This window comes from Crinia signifera, chromosome 2 (assembly GCF_055691185.1).
Source record: "Crinia signifera chromosome 2, ASM5569118v1, whole genome shotgun sequence".
Lineage (NCBI taxonomy): Eukaryota > Metazoa > Chordata > Amphibia > Anura > Myobatrachidae > Crinia > Crinia signifera.
In genome coordinates, this window is record NC_139218.1 from 281332286 (window position 1) to 281353643 (window position 21358).

At 44.6% G+C, this 21358-nt stretch overlaps 1 protein-coding gene across 1 annotated transcript in view; it reads left to right on the forward strand.

The window, feature by feature from the left end:
- Positions 1-4374: 4374 nt before the first annotated feature.
- LAMP1 (lysosome associated membrane protein 1) overlaps positions 4375-21358 on the forward strand; it is a 33977-nt gene continuing 16993 nt past the window's right edge. The window contains exons 1-2 of the mRNA XM_083168714.1: positions 4375-4650; positions 10497-10612. Of these exons, the coding sequence (XP_083024840.1) occupies positions 4590-4650; positions 10497-10612 (177 nt within the window). The 5' untranslated portion in view covers positions 4375-4589. The remainder of the gene's footprint in view (positions 4651-10496; positions 10613-21358) is intronic.

A 21358-nucleotide genomic window follows, 5' to 3' on the forward strand; every position in this document is an offset into this window, starting at 1 on the left:
TATATAATACTGTTTACACCTCAATTTATATGAGCATTCTTAAATCATTTGAGCTCTATGGGAGGATGGGATGCCAGCACAGGAGCATTTCACCACTGGATTCCCCTTTTTTTGGGGGGGGGGGGGTCATACAGAGGGCCAACCACTAACTATTACCTGACTTTGGTGTGTCACACATGTTGAGTCTCTACTTGAGCCTTATGCCTCTGCTTCAGGTCGCATCTACTACCATACATGGTACAATTATTGTTTACAATTGGACTAGATCGCATCGCATAGGTTTTGCAATGCAATGAGATGAGATAAGATCTAGTACAAAAAGTATGTGCAGCACATACTTTTGTGCTCTGCGATGAGATGTGTTTGACGGGAGCATGCATCTCATCCAGGGCTATTTTTCAGCATGCTACAGCAGGAACTGAGGCCCTTATTCTAGTGCACTCTTTCTGAAAAATATTTCATAAGCCCCGTACACACGGAGGGAGACATATTGCTCAGCAATATATTGCTAGCAATATATTGCTGAGCAATATATTGCCCAGTGTCTCCTTTGCATCAGCGACCAGAGATGGTCGCTGATGAAAAGGAACCTCTGCTGGGGGAGCCGCAGAGGTAATTAGCTGGTCGATTACAATGGGGCAGAAAACGAGAGCGCGCACCCAGCGATTTATCGCTAGTGCGCACTCCAATCACTGGAAATATGATCGCCTGCGACCATATTCCCAGCGATTATAGCCCCTATCGCCCCCGTGTGTACACAGCATTAGATGGACAAAACCATGTGCACTGCAGGTGAGGCAGGTGTAAAACCCCACTTAAATCTAATTATCTCTGCACAAGTAACACCTGCCTCACCTGCAGTGCACATGGTTTTGTCCATCTTAGGGGGGGTACACACCAGAACGATTAGGGCTCAATTCCATCAATCTGGATCCAATTCCGACCGATTGGATGCAGATTGTATGTAGATTGGGCATGTTTAGGTCCAATTCCGATCCGATTCCAATCCGCGTCCCCGCTGTCGTTTGGTCGTTTTACAGATCCTACCTGCTGCAGTGAGGATCTGTAAAAGATCCATTCAACTAGATACAGACTCAGATCGGATTGGGATCAGATTGGATGCAGATCGTTAGCAGATTGTGTGCACCCAACAGATCGTGCGAGCATCACACAATCTGCTAACAATCTACTAACAATCAGGATCGTTCTGGTGTGTACCAGGCCTAAGAAATATTTTGTCAGAAAGAGTGCACTAGAATAATGGCCTCAGTTCCTGCTGGAGCCTGCTGAAAAATAGCCCTGATCTCATTGATTGTACCGTGTATGGGCACCTTATTACTCCTCATCTGACTGCAGTGTGTCATACATGTTGATTAATCTCTTACCTTGTAATTTTTATATTCAATTACAACTGTATTAGGACTGCCTGTTGTTATTAAATTTGGGCGCTGTGACTTATGTAAACATTATATATCACGTACCATTTTCCACTACTGTGTATATTCAAACATCCCAACATGACCCTCTCCAGGAGGGACAGAATGCTCTGTTCCTGGACTTCCCTCTTAATGTATGATTTCCATCACCTGTTGCACACAGGTTAATTTATACAAAAGCTGCTTCAACACAGGTAATGGCAATCATAAATTAAGGGAGAAGTCCAGAAACAGAGGAATGTGTCCCTCCTGGAGAGGGTCATGTTGGGAGGTATGTATATTTATAGTGTAGCCTCCCCTCTGCAAGACCAGCAGCTGCTGTTGGTAACCCAAACTCCAGAGCTACCAACAGTTCACGTTTTCCAGCTCACCACTCAGGTACACAGATGCACTCATTACTGACTAACACATTATAAAAGATCCACAGGTGGAGCAAAATACTTCACTTGTGATTCTGTGAGGAGACATGGAAAACGTTAACTGTTGGTAGCGCTCGAGGACTGGAATTGGCTACACCTGCCCTAGTAGCTGAGTGCTCACACCTATACTATATTCTTAAGCTTTTTGAGGCTTTTAGGGTCGAATTCAGAACTGATCACTGGCCTCCGACTTTAAGGTGACAGCAATCATAAATTTAGCCCAGGAGTAATTTGTACCTGATGGAAGGAGGGTATGGGATATGTAAGCACAAAATGGAAAGGGGGTGAACATCAAAGCTTTAATCCAGACAGACAGTCCAAGATCCTGAACTCTGCACTTCCCACTTGCATTACTGCAGTCACCTGTGTTTAAAATGCCCCTCTCATTAAATTAGTCAAATTCAGATCTTTACAGTGCAGTCTTAAATATCATCTGTAAGTAGGGTACAACATACCTCCCAACATGACCGTCTCCAGGAGGGACACAATGCTCTGTTGCTGGACTTCCCTCTTAATGTATGATTGCCATCACCTGTGTTGAAATAACTTTCTTTGCAATTACCCTGTTCAATAGAGATGAGGGCAATCATACATTAAGAGAAAAGTCCAGGATCAGAGCATTGTGCCCCTCCTGGAGAGGGTCATGTTGGGAGGTATGGTACAGCATACCCGCCAACATGACCCATTCCATTAGGTACAAAATGCTCTGCTCCTGGACTTCCTCTTAATGTATGATTGTCGTCACCTGTGTTGAAACACCTTTCTCACATACTTGCCTACCTGATCCTCTCCATGCGGGAGAAAATGCTCTGTTCCTGGGCTTCCCTGGTAATGTATGATTGCCATCACCTGTGGTGAAACACCTTTACCTAGCTCCCCACAGGTGATGGCAATCATACATTACCAGGGAAGTCCAGAAACAGAGCATTTTCTCCCACAAGGAGAGGGTCAGGTAGGCAAGTATGCTTTCTCATCAAGTCTCCTGAAAATCGGGTCCCCCTTCCGGCCCCCCGGAAGGGTGGGCAACCCTCCCGGAATCTGGGGGACCCCCCTGAGCCCCCCGAATCGCGGCATGTAAATGCCGCAATTCGCGGGTCTCAGAGGAGGGGGCGGGGCTAAAATGGCACAATTGTGTCATTTTAGCCCCACCCCCCCATAGAGATCAGTCATTTCTCCTATTTCCCGTAATGGGGGCAGGGCTTAATAATGTCACAGCCAAGCCCCGCCCCCCAATCGGGTAAGGAAAGTCTCCTCTCCGGGCTTCTCCCGGAGAGGAGCATTTATAAGTCGGCAACCCTGACCTATGGTGAGCCAGATGACATACCCTCCAACTGTACCGAATTTGCCGATGCAGTACCATTTTTTAACAGTCTGTACCGGCAAATTTAAGTTGTACCGAATGTACCGCATTTTATGACATTTCAGCAGTCAGACTCACATTGTGCGCTGCATATCAACTTCCTCCTGGCCCCGGCTCCCTGTGCTGCCTGGACCGACTGTGCTGCCGCCTGAGTTCTCCCCTCTCCTCCCCCTCACCCGTTCCCAAGAGTGCAAAGCGCTGGCCGGTGCCATGCGTCATTACGTCACGCGCCGGCACCGTGCACCCTGCGCCGTGCGCACTCATGGGAAAGGCTCAAATCTGCCTGAGTGAGGGGTGCGGTGGCGGACACTGTGGGTGACCTGTGTGTGCTGCCACCGCCCCCTCCCAGCGCTCTAATCCTGTGCCGCCGCCTGATTCAGCTATAGACACCTCTGCACGCTCAGGAGCAAAGTTACCGCTGGGTGACTTCTAGTCTATTAAAATGAATCATTCCTGGAACCATGGGCTTCTTACTGTGCTCACCAGTGCGTGACTGGATATGCTGATATTATATGGAGTGTCTAGAAAGTATAAGCTATGTAGGCCACAGATGATGCACAGGGCTGTAGGTGTATATGGGGAGGCGGTAGTGTGTGTCATAGCAGCATATGGGACATAGTTATATGACTGCTGTGTGAATTGTTTGCAGTGATGTATTATTGTGTGATGTGGGTCACAGGCTGCAGCTCTCTAGTCTACTAGAGTGTGACTGGCATGCCTTGCTGGGGCTTGTAGTCCCATGCCAGCTTGGAGCCACAGGAAAGGAGTCTTGGCCACGCCCCCTTTTCCAGTGGTTCACGCCCCCTTTCCAAATGTGTACCGAATTCTTCCCCTCAAATGTTGGAAGGTATGAGATGATTGATAAGAAAGGTGTTTCACCACAGGTGATGGCAATCATACATTACCAGGGAAGTCCAGGAACAGAGCATTTTCTCCCTCGTGTAGAGGGTTAGGTTAGGTAGGTAGGCAAGTATGATGTGTACCCAACATAATCTAATCCTGAAAGGGTTAATAAAGCTTCAAGAAAACGAGGACGCCTGTTAATAAACAAATATGACCATGTCTGTCTCCATGTGACGGCCATTTTGGGTAGGTTTATTACATATCCATTAATAGGTTTTGGTCTACGGGAAAATGTCCGCCTTCCACAGTGCTGTGCATATTTTCAGAACAACATAATCTAAACTCCAATCTCTTTTGTGCATAGGACCAGAGGCTCGTGATCTCGTGACGTAACTTCATATGACTTCTGCTCTGTGCGGAGTGTGAGAGCTTCCTCGTACCGGACCGTGTGCCCTCCCCGCTTCAGTAACCTCCCGCCAGCCGGGGTTTGTTGCTAGAGCTTTCCTCGACTGGTTGGCAGAATTCGGTGAGATGAAGAGCTCTGGGCAGGGGAGACTTGCGGAGGCCGCGGTGGGCTTGGCGCTGCTTCTTGGTAAGTGCCTGGTCATACAATTAGCTTGCTCCCGCTGCAATGGTCCCTGGTCCAGGTTGGTGAGGCAGGAGGTCCGGGCCGGGTCTGTTACCGTCACTACGCGGAGAGCTCCTGCGTCAGTCGGGCTGTGCCCTCCGCACTGGGCATAGGCAGTGGCATCCTCCTGTGGGTATACAGCAGACGTTATGACTTATGTACTGCGTTATACTGTAAGTAATATGAGATTTCACAAAACTGTGTTTACCCTACTGGGGGTATTATGTGTATAAGTGGCACGGTACTCTTTACCTAGTACGGCGCCCGTCGCGGGCATCGCGGGTACATTTATGTATGGCCGCGACGCGACCGACGCGATGCCCGCGATTTCCCATTGAAACCAATGTAAAACATGAAAATCGTGTCGGTCGCGTCGCGGCCGGCCATAAACGTACCCGCGATGCCCGCGACGCGATGCTCCCGATTTCCCATAGGAAGCAATGTTAAAAGCCGCGATGGACCCGATTTTAGTGTTAAATGCCTCAATCCACCCGATTTGCCCATAGGAATCAATGTTAAATGGGCCACAGAGCCCATTAACCCTTAAATGTCCCCCCAAATTTTTAACGCCACCCCACGATCCACGCCAACCCGAAGCGTGGCGAGCGCAGCGAGCCCGCGAGGGGCGGCGGTACGCGTCCTCCGACCTTTTCATGCCCTACTATCCACGTCGGCGTGGTGTGAGAATATAATAGTGTGGCGAGCGCAGCGAGCCCCGCGAGGGGACGCGGATACCTTCACAGTTATACGCGTCCCCTCGCGGGCTTCACAGGTGTCCGTGGCGACCCGGACACCTGTGAAGCCCGCGAAGGGTCGCGTCTACCTGTGAAGGTATCCGCGTCCCCTCGCTGCGCTCGCCACGCTTCGGGCTCGGTGGCTCGCTGCGCTCGCCACACTATTCTATTCTCACACCACGCCGACGTGGATAGTAGGGCATGAAAAGGTCGGAGGACGCGTACCGCCGCCCCTCGCGGGCTCGCTGCGCTCGCCACGCTTCGGGTTGGCGTGGATCGTGGGGTGGCGTCAAAAATTGGGGGGGACATTTAAGGGTTAATTGGGCCTAATTCAGGGTTAATATGGCCAAATCGGGTCAATTGAGCCATTTAACAGTGAAATCGCGGTCAATCAGCCTTTTTAACATTGTTCCCTATGGGAAAATCGCGGTGATCGCGGTCATCGCGGGCATCGCGACCATCCAATTTTACCCGCGATGCCCGCGATGACCGCGATCACCGCGATTTTTACCCGCGATGACCACGATTTTGATCGTTGGCGCCCTTCTAGGTAAAGAGTACCAGTGGCACTACTGGAGTCAAAATGTGCATGCTGTGCTTCAGGTATGGTGCCTTGCTGTGTTCGCTTGCTAACTGGTTACTAAAGGCAAAATATATTTTTTTCATGTACAGTACTTCATGAGGAAGAATTTACTTACACATGAGTAAATGACACCAAAAATGGATACCTATCGAGACACACTATGGGGCCCATTTACTATTGGATTGCATATGCAATGCGATCTGGGTGGCATTTACTGACCAGGATCTCATTGCCATATGCGGTCCTGTCTTCTGAATGTATTGCCCTGCAGGTACAGGAGCTCTGAATAGAGCTCATCCCTGCGCTCTGCTTTGCCATGTTCCGGGATGGTGTGCACATGCATGGTTATCACTGACCTCACTGCCCAGCCACCTGAGCAGTCGGTAGCCTGTAGGCTACAATGGGCTACCACCATCTCAGAATGTCCGTATCCCCAGGAACCAATGCGATGCTGCCCAATGTTGATCCATCTGGCAGCATCCCATCACCCATAAGCGGCTGGCGGCAGTGCAGGAGGGATTGCAGCAGAGATCGGAGATTCTTGCTGCGGCCCCTCCTGATACATTGAGGTAATACTTAATTTTTGCGGCTAAGGGTGTTTTGGGGAATAAGCTGTATAAATGGTCATTTCGATAAAATAGTGTGTCCATCTTGGCTTTTCCTCACTTTGCTTTAATGAAAGTAGGTATGATTCATGCAGAAGGAGTTTGCATTGCGGAAGCAGACGTATGCTGGATAGATAAGATCGGGCTGAACTTCTCTGCTTTATGGACCATTTAGCTTCGCCATCTGTCCAATCTTTTTAAATAAACAGAAGTAAAGCTCAGCTGGGCATAAAGCAGAGAGGACAGACAGACAGAGCAGAAAGCAGTTGGTGGCTGCAGGTGAAAATACAGCTGCCTGTTGTCCACTGCTTGTGCCAAGCCTGAGCACCTGCAGAAAGTGAGTCATTAGGTGTGCTGCAGTCAGGCGGTAACAATTGTGCTGCCTCAAATGACTTTCCAGATCTACATGTATGTCCTAGGGGGCATGATCTGGGTGCTAACTATCGGCCTGCCATTGTGAGGAACATTCATATCAAAACATCACTTGGATTACTTGCTACGATTATTAGTTTGCTTCCTTGCTCATATCTATGTTTACCTGCCCAATCTAATAACTGTTGCGTAATGTTGGTAAAGCGTTGTTTCTCTTACGTGAGTTCACTTGAAAACCAGTTTACCTGGAGGCTTCATATCATCACATGGCAACATAATAGTTGAAACACAATTACGTCTTTGTCCTTTAAAGAAAAAAAAAAGCTACAATTAAGATGTTTGAATGCAAAGAATAACAATCCTTTTTTTTTTATTTTTTTTTTTTTTTTTTCAATTGTTTTTAAAGGAGTCTTTTATGTCTTTACGGAGCACATTTGTGACATTTAAAGCAGTGTTTCTCAAGTACCCCCAACAGTGCACATTTTCCAGGTTACCTGGCAGGTGCACTCATTATTCACTGACTATTTCACCTGTGATTCTGTGTAGAGATCTGTGAAAACCTTGAACTGATTGGGGGGGCACTGATGTTGAGAACCACTGACATAAAGGGTTCTCAGAGTAAATGAGTATAAAAAAAAAAAAATCCATTGGCCATAGCGTAAGTACATAGCATCTGTAAAACCTTTCACTTCTTTAAAAACACACGCACAATTTTTAAAGAAGATGTTGTATACAGCTCTCACTACTTGGATCTAGAAATACTATCTTGATTCAAGCTGAAGTGACCTACAGGTTTCAGACCAGTGTGACCGTTAATACATATGTGGGGAGTGCCTGTGTAATCAGCTGTGACATCTGTACTGGCCTGTTGTTGCTCTATGCCATGGGTCCTCAAACTGCGGCCCTTCAGATACTGGTAGGTTAATTGGCTCCAGACAACAAATAAACACCAATGTGTGTACATGCAGTGGGAATAGAGATTGAAAGCTCCATTGGGGGCAGGGACTGATATTCTTTGTAAAGTGCTGCGGAATATGAATGCACTATATAAATTTATAACAAAAGTGTGAATTTGTGTCTAAAACAGATATTTGTATCGGCTACTTTTCCCTCCACTTGCGACAGTTGCATAGCCCTATAGGTTTCTATATTGATGCGATGCTGTCAAATTTATTACACTCTGGAATGCAAAGTAGTAGCCCAGAGGTTCTCAAACTATTTTGCTCTGGGACCCCATCAGACAATAAAAATAATGACAGGACCCCAGCAAGTTAATGCAGAAGGTCATCACATCACATGTGTAGTCAGCAGGCAGCACATACATGGCAGCATTGTGGAGGCACACAGTGATGTGAGGAGTCTAAAATAACAGAAAATTCAACAGATTCTCCTTGAATAACTGACTGAGATGAGCAAAGTCATCAGCATGATGTCCGCAACAGGGAGTCACGACCTTATGGTGAGAAGGTCGGGACCCACTTTGGGGTCAGGACCCACAGTTTGAGAACTGCTGCAGTAGCCTATTGGCTACAGATTGCAAAAATCATTTGGACTGGTTTTCTCAAAGAAGCCTCCCCACCAATAGCACATGTACGTTCGAGGTCAGTGGGCCGTGTATTCTAAAGAACCCTGGTACCGAAGAAAACACATTACATGGACTGGCACCTTTCACAGTTCCTGGTTTTGCATGTGTTTCTTCATACATTCACGGCTTGTAATCACATCCTGCTAAGAGATTTTGGGTGCACCATTATATATATTTTTTTTACTGTGTATTTATGTAGGCTTCTCCTCTCCAATCCCTTTAGCAACAAGAACAAATGTAATATTCTGCAACACCAAATAATAAACTAAGTTATGAGACAAATTCAACAGAGACCATACATAGTGAGCGGTCTCTATATCTTAGGTATATTTATCACCATGCACATGATTTTAATATTTTACTGATTTTTTTCAGTTGGTAATAAAGTTTTATTATATTTTCCTGGGTCAATTCAGATACTGTACAAATGCATACACGAGAATAATCGCTCATCTGTAGTGCCTCCTATAGGAGTACTTTTTTATTCTGTGGCCTTCCGCAACAAGACAGAGTTTTGTTGCAGAACCAGGGATTCCTTAGCCTTCCTAATAAATGCAATGGTGATTCGTGGGAAGTTCTCTTAGCTGATATATTGGTAACCTCAGACTTTTTCCATAGAGAGTGTATCTTTGAGACCAATTGCTATCATGACATTCAGTGGCTATATCTAATGGCATGGCTCTTGCAGCAAAGACATTAAAGATTATTTTTCAGCTTCAGTAGCTCAGACAATGATCAAAACTAAGAAGAGAAAATATTGAAACAATTATAGTCTGGAAGAGTATCAAAGTATTATATTCATCTTATAACCTAGACACCTTATTTCTTGGTGGCAGGCCTTATGTTGGGTCTTACGGTGTGTACACACAGTGAGATCCCCTTGCTGTTAGACTTAATGCTGTGTACACACAGTGAGATTACCTTGCTATTCGACTTAAGATCTGAGAGCTATACAATCTTTGCTATCTCTGTACTTTTTACATGCAATTCATACAATCTGCATTAGATTTGCACTATATAGTCATTGCTGCCCTGTCTATCTGGGTTTCGAGTTGTGCTGTCACAGGAGCGCGCATCGGGATCGAAAGGTAAAAAAACGATCTGCATGCGATTTTGACTATATAGTCAAAATTTTTGTCCTATCTCACCGTGTGTACACAGCATTAGGTTTGGCTCCCTGAAAAGTACAAATAACAGCTTATTTGTTTTCAGAAAAGCTTGGGCATTGTTACAGAGGGAAAAAAAAAAACATTTTACAGGTAATATTACACAGTCACCATATTGGCATCCCACTGAGCCATGGCTCCTAATCTAGGAATACTGATACAAGGAAGATGGTAAAATCATTCCTCTAGTAATAGAGGTTGGCCAGCATGACGCCAAATTACAGCCAGATAGTTTATGCCGCCACTTGCTTTATTGTGGACCGATATATTTTTGAGAATACTGGAACAATTAAGGGGTATCCAGTTAGGTGCGGTGGAACATCAGGAGCAAAAGCGGGGAGTTCAATGATTTTTTTTCCCCTGTGTTTCATCCAATGCTTTTGTTAAGGTTATCTAATTAGATTTCCCATTTCCTAGATGAGGATATTAAATACATCTAAAATCCCAATCCCTAGTTGGGCCTTTAACATAATTTCCTCAGTCACCCTATGGATCACTGATCATCCCTGGTTGCGCAGCGGCAGAACTGCGTATCTGAGGAATGCAGATGCCATTCATATTTATTTAATAAGGCTTCTTGCTTAGAACAGAGCTATAGTTCTGCATGGACTATACCGTACTGAACTTCTGCGGCACAAATTAATACTAATACAATAAAGTTGTGGAAACATGCTCTTTCTGATGTTCACTTGTTTTAGTGATTTTAATATATATAATAATGCACATAAAGACTGTTTAATGTTTGTTTTCTATCATCTGTCACAGGTGTATTCCAGTCTGCTTGTGCTATTACATTTGAAGTGACTGACCAGAACAACACTTGCATATTGGCTGATCTTTCCATTAATTTCACAGTTGAATATAAAACTGCTGAGAAGCAGGTAAGGTATAATAGTCTACATGGTGGTTATTGTTTACATTGTATTCCTTCCAGGTTAGGTAGACACAGATTCAATACAGGTGCCCCAGACCTTTATGGAATGCAGCTCCTCATCTTCCCCCATGTCTTCTTGTCTCTAGCAAGGTTGATCAGGCAATTAGATTTTTTTTTTTTTTTTTTGTGGGTTTGGTCCTAGCAACTCAAGCAAACTAGGTAAGCCATAGACTGATGTAACAAACCAAGGCACACCAGTGCTCTGCCTCCAGTTTATGGGAATTTGTGGGGAGTGCCTGGGAATCCTCCGTAAATATTTTTGATAAACATAATTTTTTTTATTTTTAACTACATTAAGAATTTAGTATTTAAAAAATACACCCAAAACACTGTTTCATTGTGCGGAAATTTAATTTGGGGGTACTTATAGTACAGTAGTCGTAGAAGATCTATTGAAGATGATTCTACTTATTCATTTTTCACCATGTAGAAGATAATAGGATGTTACCCATAGCAATGAAATTCTATCTTCAATAGGACTCCCCACTTGGTATATTTAACCCTAAATCTTTCAGTGTATTTATTTGAGGAATAGAGTTGAGAATCTCCTTTTATTTTAGACGCTTAATAGAATAACTTGTAGCTGGAGCCGTCAAGACCTTTTATTTATGTTTTATAGCAAAATGATTTCTTTCAGTACTCTCGTCAAAAGTGACTTACAAGCATGTAATAAAACCTGTGGCGTAATAGTCAATATAAAATGCTTACTTTAAAAAAAAAAAAAAAAAACCCAAGCACTTACAAACAATAACAAAGAACAGCAGTGACATTGAATATTGTAATACAAATTAAATTCATATTGGATCGAATATAAATCCGTCAATCTAGCAATGGTCTAGTGTTCTAAGAATATAACAAGGCAAATCTTACACTTAAAGCTAGTCTGGTTGGCTGGTACGGCTCAGTGAGGGATTGAGCAATCCATGTTGGACATGTTGCGATGCAATGTGATGCTGGTTATTGTATGTACAGTATCCGTATCTGGACACAGGAGACCTTAACTTAAGGTATGCGATGGACGCGATTTTAGGGCTCTTTTTAGCCTTTTTCCCCGACAATTAAAATATTGCGTCCACCGCATGCCTTAGGTCGCATCGCATGTTAAGGCATGCGATGCGACCAATGCGATGTACGCGATTTTACATAGGGAACAATGTTAAATGGTCCAATGGACCTGATTTTTCATTGTATACCCACCCTTATGGGTATTTTACATGACAAATGCCCCCCCCCCTGTTGTTAACGCCAACCCGAAGCATGGCGAGCGCAGCGGTACGCGTCCTCTGACCTTTTCATGCCCCCACTATCCACGTCGGCGTGGAGTTAATTTTATATAGTGCAGCGAGCCACCGAGCCCGAAGCGTGGCGAGCGGACGCGTAATATCTGTGAAGTAATGCGCGTCCCCCCACGGGGCTCGCTGCGCTCGCCACACTTCAGGCTCGGTTGCTCGCTGCGCTTGCCACACTATATAAAATCTACTCCACGCCGACGTGGATAGTGGGGGTATGAAAAGGTCGGAGGACATTGGGGCCAATGTAAAATCGGGTCTCGGGGACCATTTTACATAGATTGCAATGTAAAAATCGCGTCCATCATGTCGATCGCATTGCATGCAATGCGATCAAAGTGATTTTTTTGGGGTCCCGATGGATACAATTTTTATCGCTGGTGCCGTGCTAGGAAACAAATCCATAAACTGTTAGCTGTCCATTAGTATAACATGACGTTCTCAGGCCTCTATAGTGGTTTTAAGAGTTTATAGACTGTTGTTAGATAAGGTGTAAAGCGAGAGATTCCACACTCCTGCAGCAATTATTCTGGGTAAAGGAAGAGTACACCTAAAAGGTTTATTATGGAAAAAAATGCTTCAACCTATATACAAAAGCATGGAAATGAATAAATCAACAATGCGGATGATGCTAAAATCCATTTTGAAAAGGACAGCTGTAGTAAAAAAATAGGAGCGGATTGGCTGGTGCATTTTCACTGGCCACTTTATCGATTTTCACCATGCTTAATAAATCTGCCCCAGAGTTCGAGAACTACTGATTTAAATCCTGTAGTTTGCGAGGTGGGGCCTTTAGCATATCTCACTGATGCTTGGTTTTTATTGAGATCTGGGGAATTTGTAGGTCTAATTCAGTGATGGCTAACCTTGACATGCCAGCTGTTGTTGAACTACATATCCCAGCATGCTCTGCTACAGTTTTTCTATTTGGCCATACTAAAAATTATGTAGGGCATGCTGGGATGTGTAGTTAAACAGCTGGAGTGTCAAAGTTAGCCATCACTGGTCTAATTGTTACCTTTTAACTCTGTTTAGAAATAGTTGCCAAACAAATATTGTGCAGCAATGCGCATTATCCTGCTGAGAGACGTTAGTATGTGTCAAAGTAACCTCTAGATCAGGCATTCCCAACATTGGTTCTCAAGGCATACAAATAGTCCAGGTTTTAGTGCTATCCATGCATAAGTACAAGTGACTTAATTAGTACCTCAGTTATTGAGTTATCAGTCTGTGCTGAAGCCTGGATATCATTAAAACCTAAAATATTGGTGAACCTTTGGGGCTGAGGTTGAGAATGCCTGCTCTATGTGAATGGCAGGGTTTCCCAGCAGGAAATTACTCTGCCTCTGCCAGCTTGCCATAGTGCATCCTGTTGCCAACTCTTAACTAGGTAAACAATGCACCCGGCCTTCACATGATGTAAATAAAATGATTAAAATAAATGATTAATCAGGCAAGCTACCACCTTCTATTGCTTCGTGATACAGTACTGCCACTTGTGTGCCTTGTAGCAGTGGTCCTGTCATACTCAAGAGTATTGACTATAAACATTAAATAACTAATACTGAGAAGATATTCTAAATATTTTAATCCTATCATAATCACTACTCTGGAGTACTGTACATTGGAGAATGACTGCCAACCTTATCTGATCAAAACTGTATATACTGCTGTACCTTTTGTATAATGCCCACATTTTTGTTTGTAAATCTTGCTCTAATACTAGCCAGTACCTCCGCAGCCATTTATCTCAGTCACTGCCTTGTAGGTCATTTCAACAGTGGACATGGTTCAAAGGGATGCGGTCAAAATCCGGAATGGGACAAAATCTCGACATATAGAATGTGCAGGTGAAACTGTCAACATGACTTTCCGTCCACAGGTCGCAAGGTCGACATGGGTTTTTTCACTGTTTTTTTGACCCGACATGTGCCGACAGGCGGTATTTCATGCCCTACCATCCACTAGGGCAGGCATGTCCAACGTTGGCCCTCCAGATGTTGTGAAACTACACATCCCAGCATGCTTAGCCACAGTTTTGCTATTAGAGAATGCTAAAACTATTGCAAAGCATGCTGGGATGTGTAGTTTCAAAACATCTGGCAGGCCAACGTTGGACATGCCTGCACTAGGGTGTGGTGGGAGAATAAAATAGTGTGCCAAGTGCAGCGAGGCACCGTGCCCGAAGCATCGCGAGCGATGCGAGGGGCTGCCGTTCACTTCCAACTGTGTCCATGTCGACATTCGGGTCAAAAAAACTGTGAAAAACCCATGGCGACCTGTCATCAGTCATGTTGACTGTTTCACCTGTACATTCTATATGTCGGGATTTTGTCCCTGTCGGGATTTCATACCGAATCCGGTTCAAAATGGCACTTTTTGACTGATCTGCAGCCAACACAACCCAATACGCAGCAAGCTGCATTGCTCTGAGTGTTCGCACACCTTTTTTCTTTTTGTCGTAACCAGCACTAAAAGCACTTTCATTTGATATTCTAATTGGCCTTTAGCTAGCCCCTCTCCCCCCCCCCCCCCTTCCCCACACCACACACATACTTGTTGTATACTAAGGTGTCACAGTTTTAGTGGCACTTCTCTGAGCCCTTACGGTTTACGCTGTGTACCCAGGACGGTACTGCTTACACTTTGTGGCGCTTTATTAAACCTCATCTAATAAAATTCCAGCCTGCTGAAAATTGGCAATGTACGTCACACACATTGGCAGATTCAAATGCAGTGGGTTTCGTTTTTGATTAGAGGTAAATAAATGGGACTAGCTATAGCACCCTGGTGTCACCTACCCCTGAGGATAATTTAACAATTGGAAGTTTACAGTTAGCTTAACTACTCACCTTCCAAAGCAGTGTTATCTCCTCCAGCGTCTGAAACCAAGTCTTTTGCAGCTCCCCATTCAGAAGGTGAAAGGGAGACCACCTGAAACCCTCGGTTATCTTCAGCGATTGATTGATACGTAATGAATAGAATTAAATTAAGTATCAAGAATATTAACTATCAATAACCACTTAACTGACTTTTTTTAAAGTTTCTTAAAACCGCCAGAGGGGTTATTTCTTCTACGATCCCCATGGCAGCCATACTTAGGGGATATTTCCCCTTTCCTCAGCTTAGACAGGGTGATTTTTTTCCACGTAGGCTCCACCCACCTCAGGTATATAGGCCTACTCCTCCCCTTCCTCTATGTCTTTTTTCCTGTCTCCTATTAGTTTAGACAGGGCAGGGTGTTATTTTTTGTTTTCAGGGCTCACCTAGCAGGGGGGAAGAAGAAGATGCAGGGAGACCTGTTTCAGCTCTACCCTGCACTTATGGAGATACGTATACGGCATATAGAAGAAGTCACCTGTCAGCGGCGATGTCTCCCCGTCTGTCAGGGTAAGGTCTGGGTCTGCAGGGCGGCGAGTCACATCCCCGCTCCAGCGGTCAGCTCGACACAAGCGTCTGACGCGTATCCTCTGTCTCACAGCACAGGGAGACAGCAGTACATGCCGGCAGCGTCACACGCCGGAGCGCGTGTACCGGAAGTGAGGTCTCCGTTATTGCGCCCAGAGGGCAGCTCAATGAGGGGCATTTTAACAGGTCTAGTGACCTGCGTTACAGAGTACTTCCGGGTATACAGCTGGGGATATAAATACGGCAGCCCATGCTGGTTTATTCAGTTGTTCACGGTCCCTGTATATACTGGAGTGTTTGCTGCTGCTGCACATCATGGATCCTTCCCCCCATAAGACTGATACTGCTCTAGCGAGGTGAGCCTGCAGATTGTTTTTTGTGCTTTAGGAAAATATTTTATTTTTCAGTTAGTAATAGATATATATATATATATATATATATATATATATTGCAGTGTGCCTTCTTCTCCAAGCAAGAAATGTTCTTCCAAGAAGAAGCATACTACAATCAATTGTGTCACCTGTGATAAAGTATTACCCAGTTCCTACAAAGGCAATAAATGTGGAGAATGTACTAAAATTCTGACACAAGACAATCAATCAGAAATGTTATCCCAGTTGATGGATTGGATGAAGAAATCCTTTGTGACTAAGGAGGAGCTTACTCAGTTACAGTCTGCTAAGAGGTCTAGGTCTCAAACAAGTTTAGATTATGATAATAGATCTGAAGATAAACAAGAGGAGGTCTATGTTTCTTCAGGTGAAGAATCTGGGGAAATTAAAGAGGAGAGCTCTTTTAATTTGGAGTTAGTTCAAAGCGTGTTAAAATACATACATAAAGCTATTGACTATAAGGAGCCTGATAAGCCTGTGGATAGTCAGGATATTCTGTTTGAAGACCGTACTAAGGCTGGCAGATTCTTTCCATTTCATCGGGTGATGAAGGAGCTGATTGCCAAAGAATGGTTGTCAGTAGATAGAAGATTGGGTAAGATACCCAGGATTGAAAAGATGTATCCATTTAAAGATGAGCAGTTATTAAGCTGGTGCGAAGTTCCTAAAGTAGATGCTGCGGTGGCGGAAGTTACCTCTAAGACCACGATTCCTTTAGAAGATGGTGCTTCCTTTAAGGATACCATGGAGAAAAGAATTGAGAATTCATTGAAGAAAACACACATGGCATCATCCATTTCTATGAGAGCAGGTATAGCAGTGGCGTCGTCAGCTAGAGCGCTCAGATTATGGAGTACTGAAATGCACAAAGATATAGAAGAGAAAATATCTAGGCAGTACTTGTTGAAAAATCTGGAGATTATGCAAAAGACTATACAATATATATGTGAAGCTTCTCTAGACATAGTTGCTTTCTCTGCTAAATCTGTGGGAGCAGGGGTAGTAGCCAGAAGAGCTCTCTGGTTGAAGAATTGGAGTGCGGATGCAAATTCAAAAAATCGATTAGCATCACTACCCTTCGAGGGAAATTTTTTGTTCGGGGCGAAATTGGATGCTATGATCCAAAGAATAACTGGAGGAAAATCTGTTCGCCTGCCCCAGGATAAGAAAAATAAATTTCCTATTCCTACTTCATCTAGACAGCAATTCAGAGACGCCAGAAGTTATCGACCGGGGCGACAGTATAATAGAAGAGGAGGTGCTCTGTCACGTAGTTCCTTTCGAGGTGCGAACAGAGAAAATCCAAGACAATGACTATCGTCAATCAGGCCAAGTGGGGGCGAGACTCTTAGAATTCGCAAGCATTTGGGAAGAGTCTATCCACGACAAGTGGGTGATCACAGTCGTGAAACAAGGTTATCGTTTATAATTCCAAAGTTATCAACCAGCAAACAAGTTTATGAAGTCTCGTCCTCCAGAGAACAGGATGGAGAGAGTAGCTCTAACAAAGATAGTGGACCAACTGATGCAATCAAGAGCAATAGAAGCTGTACCAAGAGCACATTGGAAGAAAGGGTTTTACTCAAATCTTTTCTTAGTAAAAAAGCACTCAGGCGATTTCAGATCTATCCTAGATCTAAGAAGACTAAATATGTATTTGAAGAAGACAAGATTCAAGATGGAAACTCTAACATCCATACTGGCAGGGATCAAGAAGAACGATTTCTTAGTCTCTCTGGACTTAAAAGACGCCTACTACCACGTACCCATATATCAGTCAGACCGAAGGTTCCTCAGATTCTACCTGTTGGGTCATCATTTTCAATTCAGATGTCTCCCCTTTGGCCTCACTTCGTCGCCCAGAGTGTTCACAAAGATGCTGATTGTCTTAGTGGCACAATTGAGACTAAAAGGAATACAGATATGGCCCTATTTGGACGATCTTTTGATTGCAGGAAGTTCTGTCGATCAGACAAGACGAAGTTTGTCAACAGTGATACACTACCTGGAGAAACACGGCTGGGTTATAAACATCAAGAAGAGTCAACTACAGCCATCACAGAAAATACAGTTCCTGGGAGTATTAATCGATACTGCTCAATTTCGAATCTCCTTGTCCAAAGAAAGGTGTGTAAAGATACAAACCTTGGCTGCAGAACTTCGACACAAGAAATCGATCAATCTAGGCCTAGGCCTTCAATTGTTGGGAATGATGACCTCGGCGATAGGAACAGTGCCTTGGGCACAATGGAACATGCGTCCCCTTCAGTGGAAGCTCCTGCCGTATGTAAGGTTGTCAAAGAACAACCAAGAAAGAATTATCTTGGGAAGGGAGGTAAAAGACTCCCTAAAATGGTGGACACAAGATCTAGAACTCAAGTCGACAGACCTTCATCTACCCCGGTTCATCAATCTTACTACAGATGCAAGCCTGGTGGGTTGGGGAGCGCATATTGCAGAACACAACATTCAAGGAAGGTGGTCTCAAGAAGAATCAGAGCTGACGTCAAACGTGAGAGAAGCCCTAGCAGTATGGCGAGCTATTTGTCAGTTCAAGTCCCTGATAGAAGGCAAGCATCTCAAGATCTTCTCGGACAATATATCGGTGGTAGCACACCTCAATCATCAAGGGGGTACGAGAAGCAGAGACTTGATGGACATTATGCAAAAGATAGTTCCTTGGGCGAGAAAGAACTTGATATCCCTCTCAGCACTGTATGTGCCAGGAAAGGAGAATATAGTGGCAGACTATCTAAGCAGGAAGGAAGTTCTACCTGGAGAATGGGCGCTGAAAACTTCAGTCTTTCAGAAGGTCATAAAGAGGTTTGGGAAGCCAGATATAGACCTTATGGCCTCTCATGTGAATCACAAGGTAGAGAGATTTTACTCAAGGTTCTATCTTCCAACAGCGACAGCAACAGATGCGTTCTCAGTCAAATGGGATTGTCAACTGGGCTATGTGTTCCCACCGGTTCAGATGATAGGTCGAGTACTGAAGAAGGTGCAGGAAGACGGAGTATCAGTAATAGCAATATTACCATTCTGGCCGAGAAGACCTTGGTTTCCTGCAATACTCAAACTAGCGATACGAGAATCTATGATCCTCCCAATATCTTCAGATCTCTTGAATCAGGGACCTTTACATCATCCCAATCCAGGGATATTCTGTCTCAGGGCTTGGAAGCTGAGAGGCAATTCCTGATGCAGAATGGCTTGTCTGAGCAAGTGGCGGATGTTCTATTGAAGGCCAGGAAAGAAGTTTCTTCTTTGGCCTATTATAGGGTGTGGCGTAGATTCCTGCTATGGAAGAATGACTCCACTCTCATTTCACAGACTGATACAGCTCGGATCCTACAGTTCCTGTATGAGGGGTTCCAGATGGGCCTAGCAGTCTCCACATTGAAGTGTCAGATATCAGCTTTGAGCGTATTGCTAGATCGCAAGTTGGCAAAAGAAGAGATAGTGATCAGATTCTGTAGGGCCATAAAGAAGATGCGGCCTCCCAGAAAATCTATGGTAGTACCTTGGGATCTCAACATTGTACTAAATGCCCTCATGCAAGCACCGTTTGAACCTTTGTCACATGCAGAGCTTAAATATCTGTCCTGGAAAGTCGTTTTCCTGGTAGCGATAACATCGGCCAGAAGGATTAGTGAAATCCAAGCTTTATGGGCAGAGGAACCTTACCTGAGTATGTTTCCAAATAAAGTGGTGTTAAGAACACATCCAGACTTTCTTCCAAAAGTTGTATCCAGATTCCATTTGAATCAAGAGATTATATTGCCAACATTCTATGATGATCCTGCTAATCCTGAGGAAGAAGAATTGCATTCTTTAGACTTAGTGCGAGCTATTTCGCTTTATCTTCTAAGAGTTGAAGAAATTAGAAAAACAAAACATTTGTTTGTTGTTACGGAAGGAACAAACAAAGGGTTCGTGCCTTCTAAACAAACCTTGGCAAGGTGGATTCGGAGTCTCATCATCTTTGCCTACGAACAAGAAGGAAGAACTGTTCCACAGATCGTAAAAGCACACTCGACAAGAGCGATGGCTGCCTCATGGGCTAGGAAGGCTCAAGCTTCCCTCGTCGACATCTGTCAAGCCGCAACCTGGTCGTCTGTGCATACTTTCACTAGGCATTATGCCTTACACATTCCTTCCGCCCACTTCGGGGGAAATGTACTGAAAAGTGCCTTAAATAAATAATATTGCATTGATATGGTCTCCCGCCCTTTTTTGCTTTGGTATGTCCCTAAGTATGGCTGCCATGGGGATCGTAGAAGAAAACATCGAATTATACTCACCGATAATTCCTTTTCTTCTTAGAGATCCCATGGCAGCCACAAAAAAGATCCCTCCCTATGTATTGGATGATTTATTTCCGAGTGAGTAGGAGACATTCAAAAGACATAGAGGAAGGGGAGGAGTAGGCCTATATACCTGAGGTGGGCGGAGCCTACGTGGAAAAAAATCACCCTGTCTAAGCTGAGGAAAGGGGAAATATCCCCTAAGTATGGCTGCCATGGGATCTCTAAGAAGAAAAGGAATTATCGGTGAGTATAATTCGATGTTTTACACTTCACCCAGTGGCTGCTAATATCTACTGCTGCGGAGTGGGGAACCTGCTTTGCTCACCAATCCAGTGGTTGAAGGCATAGCAGGCACTAGGTATGGGTGCAAAGAAATGGTCAGGCGCTTCTGAGAGTAACAACTGCAGGAAAATTCTGTTCCTGCATCTGTACATGCTGTGTATCTGGCTGGTCGTATAGTTTGTGACCAGATCAGATAACACTGGGTGCACACTGGTGTTCCCACTAAGCTTCTTTCACAGGACCCGCATCCTACCCATTTTTTAAACTTCTAAATACGCTCTGCCCCCCTCCATGCTGACATGCTGCTGAGTAATGTATTATCTGCGGCTGTCAGCTCTTCCAGCTTCCGCCACCGCTCTGACTCACCGCTGATCTCCTCTGCTTGGCGTGTCAGCGCGGCAGAGGGCAGCTGGAAGAGCTGACATACCGCGCTCAGCAGAGGAGATCAGCAAATTAGTAGATCAGTGATTACCCTGTGCTGCCAGGCAACACCTCCACCAGCCAGGTCATTCACCCAGCTGTACCGGGTACCTGACCATGCTTGCAGGGAGCTGAGGCAGAACATATAAGCTCAGCCCTATTCACACCCCAGGGAGTGAATGGTGTGCCTGCTCAGTGATGGGGGGGTGAATAATGTGACCTGCTTGGTGATGGGGGGGTGCCGAACTGCTCAGTAATGAGGGTGCCATGCTTGGTGTTTTTTATCGGGGGATGAATTATGTGCCCTAAAAAATATTAAGAGTAACCCTACAAGCTAGACAATTTTGGATCATGTCTGACTGCATGACCGAAGGAACAATATGTTTGCCAATGGTGTGATGATTCTCTAGCTTGAAAAACATGTAACATAGTGTGTGTGCCTTGCTTTAATGCTCTGCCTTGTTAGGGCAAACACCATGTGACCATGCCAAGTGGTTAAAGGAATACAGCCAAACAGTGTTCCCTCTAATACTAAAGGGGTGCCGTGGTGATTAATTTTACACTCTATTGATGGTTACTGACCATCAATCTT